General features: G+C 40.5%; 1 protein-coding gene and 1 long non-coding RNA gene across 13 annotated transcripts in view; one reads left to right on the top strand and one right to left on the bottom strand.

Moving 5' to 3' along the window:
* The window catches only part of LOC120802952 (pleckstrin homology domain-containing family A member 5-like), a 247,344-nt gene that overhangs the window by 230,830 nt on the left and 3,961 nt on the right, over positions 1-12,553 (top strand). For 6 of the 10 annotated variants that reach the window (XM_040151188.1, XM_040151204.1, XM_040151195.1 and 3 more), the window contains 7 exons: positions 2,530-2,665; positions 3,875-3,999; positions 5,693-5,884; positions 6,092-6,247; positions 6,416-6,535; positions 9,066-9,211; positions 9,801-9,964. In XM_040151188.1, the coding sequence (XP_040007122.1) occupies positions 2,530-2,665; positions 3,875-3,999; positions 5,693-5,884; positions 6,092-6,247; positions 6,416-6,535; positions 9,066-9,211; positions 9,801-9,964 (1,039 nt within the window). The remainder of the gene's footprint in view (positions 1-2,529; positions 2,666-3,874; positions 4,000-5,692; positions 5,885-6,091; positions 6,248-6,415; positions 6,536-9,065; positions 9,212-9,800; positions 9,965-12,553) is intronic. The other 4 variants (XM_040151259.1, XM_040151182.1, XM_040151165.1 and 1 more) reach the window with 1 other exon arrangement.
* LOC120803052 overlaps positions 3,994-12,553 on the bottom strand; it is a 20,025-nt gene continuing 11,465 nt past the window's right edge. For 2 of the 3 annotated variants that reach the window (XR_005709282.1, XR_005709285.1), the window contains exons 3-4: positions 4,803-4,889; positions 3,994-4,545 (exon numbers count right to left, since the gene is read on the bottom strand). This is a non-coding gene — a long non-coding RNA (uncharacterized LOC120803052). Of the gene's footprint in view, positions 4,546-4,802; positions 4,890-6,768; positions 7,418-12,553 lie in introns of those variants that run through there. The other variant, XR_005709281.1, reaches the window with a different exon arrangement.

The following is a 12,553-nucleotide window of genomic DNA, read 5'->3' as shown; positions in this document are numbered from 1 at the left end:
AATCTCCTTGTTAAAGAGTTAGCATGAAACTCATGGCCTCAGAATTCACCAGGAACATATGGATGGGTTTTCTGTATATGTTCTCAGCAGTGAATTGTAGTTTTTCCACAATTGCAGACCATTACACAAAGCACAGTAAAAGTGATTAGATTGGTTTTTCCTTCATACCAGGTAGCCACTGGTTTCAGTTTAATTCAGTGCGGTATGAAGATCAACTTGCTGAATCTTGAAACTTGCTTTAGGTAGCTAATTTATCACGGTGACCTTTTTTGTAATGCAGTTGTAAGCAGGCAGTGATTAGAAAAATCCTTGTTGTCTCTAACATTCAAGATTGGTTAACTTTTTAACATTAACCTTTTTTGTCAAGGAAAAACCTAAATTATACTTTCCTTTTCATGGTGCCCATCATTGCCATTTTTGTCTTCTAGGTTAGATTTTTGAGTAATGTAGATCTGTACTTTGCTTTACAGAAGCCAACACTGAAGGTTTGTTCAGGTTGAATATAAACTATATTTTTGCTGTGCATTATTCGTGTGAATTTGACCGTTGTCTGGATGATCTCTTTTTGCAATTTGTGTTTTGAAAGACCAAAGACGTACAGATGTTACAGCCTCCCACAGAGAATTATAAATTACTCTGCAGTTCTCCTCAGCTCTACAAAGCATTTTAGAATCCTTCAGCTCAGTGTTTTGGTTTTTTGGCTCACACCTTTAATGTTTTGGTATAGTATCACCATGTTCATCAACCATGTGTATAGCAGCAGCAGGCAGCTGTTTTCAGTGAAAAAGCTCTTATAAACCCACTGTACACTACCTGCTCAGCACCAGATAACAGACAGACAAAGACACTGTGTTTGTCAGGAGTTGGTTGGGACCAAAACAGAGCTAAAAAGAGAGTAAATGTTGGACTTACATTTATCAGATGGCCAGAAACAAATCAAAGTTAACTGTTTGCGAACATGTTCACCATATTAATTTTATAAGGAATATGTCACTGTTGTGGGATCTGTAAAATTCAGTTTGCTCTCAATCTGAACACACCCTCAGATTGTTCTTGAATTCACCAAGAAGGAGACCTTTGAATATTAAAGTAGCCCCTGCTTGCAACTCCTAGCCAGAAGTACAGTCCAGTAATAACATATGATTTCCTTGGAATGAGACCCGTTATGTTAATTGTCAACAGGCAGTGAGGCTGCTGCCACTCAGTCCTCCCAAGGAGGGCAACTGTGTGCCCCCTCGCCCACCCCTTCCCCAGTACTACGACTCATCAGAGCGTCCCCCTCACGTGCCCCCCCACCACTCACACCCCAGCGGCCGCCTGCCCCCCCACATGCTCCGCCCCGAGGACCGCAAGGCCGGCTCTAGGAACGGAGCACACAGCGTAAGAACCGCTGAGATGTTCATGCCGTGCCATGTCTGATCCCTCCGTCCACATCTGTCACCGCCATCCATTAGCACTCTGCATCCGAACCCTTGATTTCAGAGGGTTTTGTGTGCTTACAACCATTTTTACATACATTTTCATCATTTTAACACATCAGCTCCATCCTAAAGACTGAATTTACATAAAATCAAGTGACTCATTCATCAAAAAGTGCCATTTCGGATAGACGTAACTCATTTCAGGATTGTTGTTTTTTTTTTTAATCCTTTTGTACCCCTACAATCCATGCTCCATCCAGCTGCCACTGTCACTCACCTACAGTTTCACATTTAGGCCCGTTCTGCTCCGTACTTGGATTTATTTGTGGAATTTCATCATTGTGAGGGAGATATTTTGTTGTGTGGGTTTACATTTTTGTTTTGAATGTGTCTTTTGTCTACGCTCAAAAAGCGTCTGTACAGTACCAGAAAACTCTCTCATGAATGGTTGAACAAGAATTTTTTTTGATGCTACGAGCCGTTTACTTTAAGATCACAGTTTGGCTGTCTGTCTCTACAAGTCTGGTGATTTTCTTGTTTTTGAACAAGACAAACTCAAATCTTCCTGCCCTCTGCCCTATTTAATTGCATCTAATCTTCTTTGCAACTTTTTGTCTCTTCATCTCTACAATTACAACTTTATTTTAGAAATATAACGATGTATTCTTGTTAAATTATAACTTTATCTTGAAATATTATAACTATTTCTTGTTAAAGTACATCTTTTTCTTAGAATATTATAACTTTTTTTCTCAAAAGTTTTTTGACTTTTTTTGAAATGTCAAGATTTTTTCCTCTCACACTGATCTGTTGTATACTCCAAATAATTTGCCAAACAAGTTCCTTATGGAGGTCTGAAATTGTAGTCTGTTGGATGAGACTTCTAAAGCTCATGAAGCACTTTCTTAGATCCTGTAAAGTGGACATTTGGGAGACACAAGGTCCCCTGGCAACAGCAGTAAGAAATGGTCCAAATCAACAATGTTAAGAGGTTCACTCTTTAGTTAATTAACCAAAAAATAAAAGTGTAAGTATGTGTGTCTGTGCCTGACTGCTGCTACATGCTGTGTATTCCGACCCTGGGTGATCTCTGCCCTCCCCTTCACAGCAAGCGCCAGACTATCGACTGTATAAGAGTGAGCCTGAGCTGACCACAGTGAAGGAAGAAGTGGACGAGGCCAATGGTGAGGATAAGGACAAGACAGAGACTTCTGCTGAGAGTAAAGACACTGCAGCCCCAAAAGGTAACATCCCTCTCACTTACATAGAACTGATGCTGTGGATAATTTCATTTCACGTGGTGTGACATTCACTGTTGGCCAATTACTGTTCCCTTATCAGGACCTGGGAGTATTCACATCTGTTTTGTTCTCCAGTCCAGTGGCGGGATGTCCATTATTGTTACATAAGAAGACAACATTTGTGCAAGATTAAAAAAGCCAAGGAGGCTTTATATTCATCTAAATACCAATTTGAAAATACTTGTGGACTCCTCCTTGCTAATAGCTGAATGTTGCCCAATATGATGTCATTTAGGTTATTTAAAAAGCTGCGTAAGTTTGGGGCTTTTGGGATGACAAACCTTGATTTACAAAGAATTTCAACTCACCTTATGAAAGAACACATTTTGCTCCTCTTGAATTTTTTTTGAAGACACTACCTAGCAACATCTTTCTTGACTGCTGCTGCTTCCAAACTTAGACTTAAAGACAAACACTGGAAAAAAACGATTTACATAAATTGTTGATTATTTGAAAGCTTTAGAAGGCTCACACTGCTCGACCCAATATTTGTTTTTTTGCTGTAGTCCATGTTTCTCAATGGCTACAATTCCATGTTTCTCAATGGCTACAATTATGAGAACAAGCCAAACCCTAAGGTGTATAACAGGTGTTACATGGTAGCATTCTGAAGTTCTCGGACTTGTATGTCATCCATCATCCATCTTACGCTACCCACCCAGATTCTAACTGCCTTTGAGCTCCATTTATTATTTCTATGGATTTTAGTATTCAGTGTATTAAACACAACAATAAAGACAACATTAAAGACATGCCATCTTCATTCTAAAAGAGCATAGATTTTATGAATGTTTCTAAGCTTATCAGTGGAAACAAACATGACATTTAGGATTGATGTCACTTGACATCATATTCTTCACATTTTTCCTTAGTGGTAAAAGAAAATGGTAATAATATTTATAATATGGATTCATGCTGCTGTAATTGCACTGAAACACTAATCAAACTGATTATTTTGCAAAATTACAACTTACTTAAAACACAAATTATGTCCCTGACTGTATCCTGTTTTTCATAACATTGTTTTTACATGTTTTGTATCTTTTGTGAAATGGAGTATGGTTATCTTCTGCCACAACAGCAATTAGCCTAACTGCAGTGTTTGTTTGCTCATGTGTAAGTGACAGCATTCAACACTCTCTCTCTCTCCAGCAGTGCCCCCCTACCCGGTGGGCATTGTCCCTCCGAGGACCAAATCTCCAATGAGCCCTCCTGAGTCCTCCACCATCGCCTCCTACGTCACCTTGAGGAAGACCAAGAAGCCTGAATCCAGATCAGTAAGTTTTTGCCTTTAGCATCAACAAAGGCAAAAAACTTGTTTAGATGGAATGACGTAATTTTAATCCACAAACGTGTCAGAAACAGCCCAGAGGATCTCTGTTTTGTTGATGTTTTGTGCAGTTCAACATTCCTTTCAGCCACAGCTATTCAGATTCTTAATCTGCCCTGTTCAGAAGGAAATACACAATGACATTTTATCAGACACTCTCATTCAGACCAGGCAGTTTATTTGCTGTAAGAGCCATTTTTGCACATATCACATATTTGCTAGTGTTGCCTGATGGAACAGTTCCCCTTTTCCCTTCAGCTTGACTGCCTTTCTTCTCATCTCTGAGCTGCAACTTCCTGTTCAAATCTCTCTCTTGTGTTCTGTGTTCATTTAGCGGTCAAAGATACGGTCTTCTTTTTCTTATTCGCTTTTGTCCATGGAATGTACCAAAAAGTGCCTTTTTATTCTTGAATCTTTCACTCTTTAAGTGACAGTAGCTGTAGTGGAGGTTTCTGCTCCATTTAATCTTGTCGTGTTGCGCTTGGTGTGGAGTCTGAATAAATGTACAAAACATAGCAGCAGTTAGGATACACATTTACCGGAAATTCTATTCATTTGCCTCAACAAATAATACAGAGAGCTCCAGGGCCCTGAATTAAATTTCTGCAGCGTCCAACCATACAAATAGGGTGAAACTATAAGAATTGGGTTGAAATGGAAACAATAAAAAACCTTAACTGCAGCAGGGTAAAGAAAACTTATGATAAGGGGAGTCTAGGAGTGCATTGACAAGTGCAGAAATAACCTTACCTGAATAGATGTTTCACATTAAAAGCCTGCCAGTGCCTCAAAGAGCATAGTCCCTCCATTTCCTGGTAGGGTTTCAGTGTGAAAAATCTGCAGGAAGCCAAAAAAGAATAAACACAGCAAAGTAGATAGCATTAAATTCAAATAGTGAATCATAACAGTAATTCTGGTCAAAAGAGAAACAGAGCACCAGAGTAGTGAGTATGGTAAGTGTTGTTGAACTGATTTAGTGCTATGGAAACATACTTATGCTGAATTCCATCCCCAACCCACCACCCCTAAAATTTTTTAACCAGCCTTTATTAGGGGGTAGTGTTTACTTGTTCATGCTGACCACACCTGATTCTTTTTTTTAACTGAGCCATTCTTTGAAAACCAGCTTTTATTGGATAATTTACAGTAATACAAAGTGATGTGAGCCACAGTACCAAAATGTACAAGCTGAAAGACGGGATCTGATGTAACGGTCCCTAGTGGCTGTTATACCTACACTCACCCACAGCACACCTACACTGCACCACCATACCTCAGATATGAGACATAGATGCTGACCGTAAACATTCACCAGAAGGTTTTAAAAATATGACTAAAGCCTAAAGCCCGGCTGCTGCAGTGTTCAGCTCAACAGTGCAAGAGTTGAACAAAACAGACAATAAACTGACAATTTTCCCAAGTGAAGGTGAGGCAGCTATAAAAATCAGTAGGAATCATCCCCTGAGGGACCTTGATGTGTAAATTTCAAAATCCAATTACTATTTATTGAGATACCTTTGCTATGGACAAAAGTTGAAAGATCACTCGACTGACACTGATGCTTGCGTATCGAAAACATAAACCCAGGGTTTAATGCAAGAAAGCAAAGAATGTAAACGTGTGAGTCTGGTCCTGTGCAGGACCGTCCCAGGAGTGCAGTGGATCAGACGGGTTTTGGGGAGCGAGAGGTGGGCAGAACGAGGATGAGTGTGGAGGAACAGCTGGAGAGGATGAGGAGAAACCAGGAGGCCTCATCGCTCCGAGAGAAGAAGAGGGAAACCCCATCCCGCTCACCCTCCTTCTGCAAAGACAACCCTTTTGTTATCATGCAGGTAACGTCCACACACACACACACACACACACACACACACACACACACACACACACACACACACACACACACACACAGAAATAAGCTCTCCTGATTAACTCCTCCTTGGGCACTGACAACTGTCAAACACTTTCAATCTGTAAATTAATTCCATTAATTCAAGTCTCTCTCACTCTGTGTGTGTGTGTGTGTGTGTGTGTGTGTGTAGACCCGTGCCCAGGCGGAGGGGGCCTGTGCAGACCCTGTGGAGCTGGAGGCAGCTCTGCAGCAGCTGAAGGTGGCTCACATGGAGCAGAGCAGAACAGCTGCTAAGGCTGCTGGGACTCACACAGAGAGAGCACTGACTGCACCACAAGTTCATGGGGTATTTTATTAAATTTTTTTATATCATAGTCATAGTACATGACATTTTCATCCAAAACGAATGTAAATTTTAACTCCTTGAAAAAAGAAAGTGCTTATTCATGTGTTCTCATCAACTGTTATGCAAAACGTTGACCAGTTCATGACAGGATTCTCTGTCAATATCCAGGGGGTGCAGAGAGGAGAGGAGGTGAAAAATGACAAGTGTGAGGAAATACAGCAGGGCTGGGGTGTGACCCTGCAGAGTGTGAAGGAGCTGCAGGCTGAGACCAACAGCATAGACAATGAGGTACTGTAGAGAAGGACTGCACAGCCACTGTTGACATGTAGGTCTGTCATAATTAACAGTTCCTGTTAAGGTTTCTACTCATTGCACTCAACACTTTTGCTTTCCCTTGAAAGTTAAAAACTAAATGACCTAACATGCCATTAAAGAATAAGGCTGGATAAGTCTGTTACTGTGTATTTTCTCAGTGTCCACAAAGCCTATGAAAAAAAACAATCAGGGATGTGTTGGACTACCTCTAAGTATGCCGTCTGACTTCCCTGCGGCAACCGGAGGATTTACAGGGTTAGGGGTTCCTTGGGTCCTGAGCAAGGAAGTGCTCAGGACCCAAGGAAGTGCAGTGCTCATTCAAAATGTGCTCTCCGGTAGGGGTTGATTGCTTGGCCTGTGTTAATCCATCTCGCAGCTTTCTTGAGAGCATCATCCAAACACCTTCCCACTTAACACTGCACTTCCTTGGGTCCCGAACAATACACCTGGCATGATATAGTTGTGTCCCCTAGCAAAGCTAAAGTAATGGCGTCAGCTCCGGAGTGGACTGCTCCGCTCCGCTACGATAGTGTCTGGGTGACGGCGTAGAAAGTGCCATCGCAGTTGCGTTCCGCCTGTCTTAAAACCCTGGCATGTGCCGGCTGTTAATTGTCCGGGTGCAGTTCCGCCTTTTTCTTCACGTCAAGTAACGTGAAGAAAAATTATGGCTGAAGCTTTCTCGAGAACAGCTCATCCAAAAGCCTCCGAAAAGAGTCGATACTGCGCTTCCTTGAGTCCGCAGCAATAACACCCACAAAGTGTGACGTCGATCGGATGAGCCGTTGTCGGGAAAATCGACACACAGACAGACCGAGATTCCTCCATTCATAGTTAATTACAACCAGATAGGCCAGAAGATATTGGTAAGTTAGACTTAAAAGATTTATTTTGTATTTTGTCCCTGTCCAATGCCATTGTTACTATGATTGTATTGTATGTTAGCAGTGTTAATTTTGGCACCTGATTTTCATTTAGTTTTAGTTCCTTATCTTTTGACGAAAATTAGTTTTAGTCAATTTTACTCGTTTAATTTTTTGTTAGTTTTAGTCTAGTCTTTAATAACATCTCACTAATATATAGTTCCATTTTAAGAAAAAAAAAAGGTTCAGTTTCCTAAAACAGCTGGACAATGTAGTTTTTAGCAAAAATTGCTCAAACAGGAAGAAATAGTATATTGGTTTGGAACTATTTTCAGCAATGGATTAATCAACATTTGATGCTCTTGTGAGTATTTGGGGGAATGGGCCGTTGTGTGTGTGGGACTGAGTCAATATAAACTACAGTGTGTGTGTTCATGGTAATGAAGGAACAGTTCAACAGTGTGGCTCACTGATATGTTTTTAATAGCTCTTGGATATCAGTGGAGCTCTGCGCCTCAGATGAATAAGATACATCAGGCTTTGATACAACCACACTACTTGTTAGTATGAGACATTCATTGTTAGTTTGAGTCTTGTCTCCACATTGTGGAAACTTAGAAAAAAACACAATTGAAGTATGAACAAACTCATGAACTTCTCAAACATATAAAAGGCATAATAGTCTTTTGAAATAAAATACATGTGAACCGTCAATGTGGAAGTCAGCAATTAGTTAAATTGTACACTCGTTCCTGCAGTCAGCTGGAGGCTGCAGAGGCAGCAGGTGGTGGAGAATCAAAGGAATTCTATCACATTGCTTCACCATACACAGCTCTCACTGTTAAATTCACCATCTGTAATCCCAAATCTGTCTGCCACACAGCAGCTAATCGGCCATAGTGGCCATAACATCTCGGAGTGTAATCTGGAACAATAACAGAGGATTTGTGGAGGAAGCCAGGTTTGCTTTAAGGGGTTTATATCCAGGATTCAGCCAGGATTGGGTCTGGGCTGCTTTCCAGTGAGATGCCACCCTGGAGCTCCATGGAGCACAGAGTGTGTACAGCGCCCTCATTCCACAGCAGTGAAACACAACTTATTCATTATTTTATTTAGTTTGTTATTTAGTTTTTTTCTGTTTAGTCATCCATCTGCTGATTTATTTTATAAATTGGCTTATTTTCTCTTATTATTTTGTACTCACTTCCTGGTTTATTTATTCACTTAGTCGCCCACTGACCTATGTTATCAGATATCAAATATAGCTGCATATTTCATCTTTTGCCAATATCCACTTATATTTCTCTGTAGTGGTCATTATTTCTTTCTTTATTCCAAGTCGAAATCTTTGTTATCATCATGGCATGAAAGTGGCAAAATCAAAGACTTGCTGACATAAAAGATCCACATCAATAGGGTTGCACTGTATGGAACAACACTGACCGCACACTTGGAAGCACAATCCATGTTGCTGTTGTTTTAAAAAGTGGGGTTACAGGTTACTATGAGTAAAGAAAACTAAACTGAGTTCCTTTTACCAATACTGCTCTTTATATCTAATTCCCAGCACATCCCAGCCATGCAAAATACAATAAACTCCTCATTTTCTAATTTCATTCTGTGTGTGTGTGTGTGTGTTTCAGCTGTGTGAAAGTCAGAGGGTGGTGATTCTGGACCTGGGCACAGAGCCTCAGCGTGTGGAGATAGTAAACCTTGAGCCCTTTGAGGATGACGAAAGCAGAGAGCAAGATCTGACTAGCTCACCTACAAACACCACCACTGAAAACAGGTATGCAGGTTTGTGTGTGTGTGTGTGTGTGTGCGTGTACTAGGATCCCTTAAATTTTTGTCTGGCACATGACCCCGGCTATAATTGGCACCGGTATCAGAAGGGGAAAAGGTAGTCAGTCAGGAGTCAGTCACTACAGCCAAAATACAAATTTGGTCAAAGAGAGTAGACGCTGCAAAAACCACTATGGCAGACTTTGATAGATGGACTCACTTGCCTTGATTGAAGAAGTTATGTTTGTCTTCAACAATCAAAGGAAACATACACACTGCAATTTACAAGTACATTAAGTGATTTTTTTTAAGACACCTCAGGGCAGAGGAATATTCACTCTCCTTTGACTGTATTTGTATTTAGGTTTGTCACTACAAGCGACATCTTTCCTATCACATTTGGTACATTTTTCAAGTCCAGCTTTAACCCTCAGTATGTCTATCTAATGTTCATTAGTGAAACTGTAGAGGAAGTGCTAAACGTGTGAAACAAGGGCAAAGAGATCCCCAAAGTACAAAATAGAGGATACCATTTCCTCAGTAGTCTGTTTTATGCATCAGAGTTTGACACAATCTGCTGCTTCTGCTGATTGGAGCTTCCAGACTCCCGAGCCTGAGACGCCCAGCCCAGAGCCCAAGGAGGAGGAGGGAGACATAACGCAAGAAACCACCAGAGAGGAGAAGCTGGAGAGGAGCCTGGATTCTTACAACCAGCTTACAGCAGATGACAAGAAACACAACAACAACAACATGTTGGCTTGTAAGTGAAGACACCCTCCATCACTGCTGTACATGTGACCTTCAAAGTTGTAGCATCTGTTTATATCAAAACTGAGACCAAATTTCATGTAACCCCAAATACACTCAGAAATTTCTTTACAGTACAGAAATCGACTTTCCATTTTGAAACTCTCATATGTGCAATCAAAGATGCTTTGACATTGGTGAATTTATAAGCATTGCATTTATGATCTGCTGTCAATCAAACCATAGATCAGAGCCATAATCACCATTTAGAAAAACAGAGTCAAGTCAAGTCAATTTTTTTTTATATAGCCAAAAATCCAAAATCATAAATTTGCTTCTAAGGGCTTTACAATCTGTACAGCATATGACACTCTATCCCTAGACCTTCAGTCCTCGGTCCTCTGTGATGTGTCTTGGAAATTAAATTATTTTAGTTTAATTACATGAGAAGTCTATATTCTCTGTTTACAAGTCGGGATTTTAAGGCTGATTCTGATATTTTTAGACTATTCTTTGTAAGCTAAATTAATTAATATAAAACAGATTTTGCCTTCTCCACTAGTGTTGCATGCAAGTGTAGAGAAGACTTTGAAAGAATATTTAGATCATAATGTGGGGAGATATATTTACAAAAAAAAGCCAACACCACTATTTTTAGACTCATTGGCCGACTTCACATCCATCGGCTGCCAAGGGGCGGCTGTGGCTCAGGAGGTAGAGCAGGTCGTCCACTAACCGGAAGGTTTGTGGTTTGATCCCCGGCTCTTCCAGTCCACGTGTCGAAGTGTCCTTGGAACCCAAAATTTCCCCAAATGTATTCTTGGTGTGTGAGTGTGCGTGTGTGTGTTGAAAGTGCCGTATATAGAATTGGGCGCTGTATGAAAGTGTGTGTGAATGGGTGAATGTGGCAGTAGTAAAGCGCTTTGAGTGGTAGATAAGACAAGAAAAGCGCTATGTAAGTGCAGTCCATTTATCTTAGATTAGACTATTTTAGGCCAGGAACAAAGAAGAAGGCATGCATTTTGAAAAACAAAAATTCAGGGATTTCTTCAACATAGTTGCCATATATTTCTGAGTAAGTGGAGAAAGCTCAAAGAAAACAGTATTTAAACCGTCATGTAGGAATCTTCTGGGGCAAAGATGAAAAGTTTTATATATGTCGCCTGTCTGTGTGTTAAGTACAGAGCTGGGGTCAGGATTTGGTTGGTTTATGTAGCTTAGCATATCAATCGTCTTGTTTCACTTAAGAAAACAGCAAATAAGAACATCTCCCGAGAGGAAAACTTTTCCTCCAATCTTTAATTGACTGTTAACTGTATCTTTGTGGCCAGTAGCACAAATCAAACTGAGCAGGTACGTGTGTGTGTGTGTGTGGTATGTGTCCGCCTCATTTCAAACTGTCAGCATGAGAATCGACAGTGTCAGAAGTGTCAGAAGGTAAATCCTTGCTGCTTGCCTGCAGGGGGAATTCACATCCTCTCTTTCGTCACCCACACAGCTGCAGCTCATGAGGCTGCAGTTTAACATCACAGAAGTGTGTGAAGTTTACTTTAGGCAAATCAGACTATTTGTAGAACAACTTGGAACTTGTTTCAACCTATCTCACTCTTTATCTTTGTAATGATCGTGTAAGTTAAGGCCCAGACACACTACAGGCTCCTTCCACATTTAGCTGACATTCAGTCTTTACTACAATACTTTATGCACATACATTTTTATAATGGCTGTCACTGAGGAATCTGAAAAGAGAATAGATGGCTATATTTTGATGGTACACCAATTTTTAAACTAGTAAAAAGTAAAGAGTGGTGTGGTCAAGAGTATTATCAAAAAAAAAAAAAAACCTACATAACATAAAATTAGATGAGTAAGCCCCAGCTATACCATAAGTAGATAATTGGATAGATGGATGAATGGATAGATAGAATGATTGTGGAGCTTGTAAAAATCCTGTCATATATCACATCACCCAGACTGCTGACATTTCTCTGATCTCCCCTTTCTCTTTTCAAAGCTCGGTTTTAATTCACAGTTAAAAATTTGCTTTTCATTTGTTCACACACATCCCAACACTTTGGAATGTGGAGCCTCAATAAAATTACTGTGTCTTATGGAACACGTAGCTTGCAAGCCAAACAGACAGCACTCTCTTGTGGATAAATAATGGAACTGCAATGTTTTGAAAACGTGGGTATCTGGAAAGATAGGCTGACAGGCAAACTGTAAGAGCCAACGTCAAATGTTTCAACATTTTGGGACACGAGTGTATTTGCTTTCTTGCTGAGAGTTAGAGGAGGGGATCGATACCACTGTGATTTCTGTCCATCAAATATACAGCAACAGCCAGCGGCCGAAAAGCTTAGCGTAAGGGCTGGAAGCAAGGGGGAAACAGTTAGCCTGGCTCTATCCAAAGGTAACAAAATCCACCTTCCAACACCTCTAAAGTTAACTAATTAACATATCTATTTTGTTTAATCTGTACAAAAGTAACTACATTATGGTTTTACCGGCATTATGTGCAGGACTCTTTATTTCGGCTGGCCGCAGTAACCTCCTCTTAGTCTCCAACTGATCTTCTCATCTAGCAAATGAACATACAATC

The sequence above is a fragment of the Xiphias gladius genome, chromosome 2 (genome assembly GCF_016859285.1).
Source record: "Xiphias gladius isolate SHS-SW01 ecotype Sanya breed wild chromosome 2, ASM1685928v1, whole genome shotgun sequence".
Classification (NCBI taxonomy): Eukaryota; Metazoa; Chordata; class Actinopteri; order Istiophoriformes; family Xiphiidae; genus Xiphias; species Xiphias gladius.
This window is presented reverse-complemented; position numbering and strand designations above follow the sequence as displayed.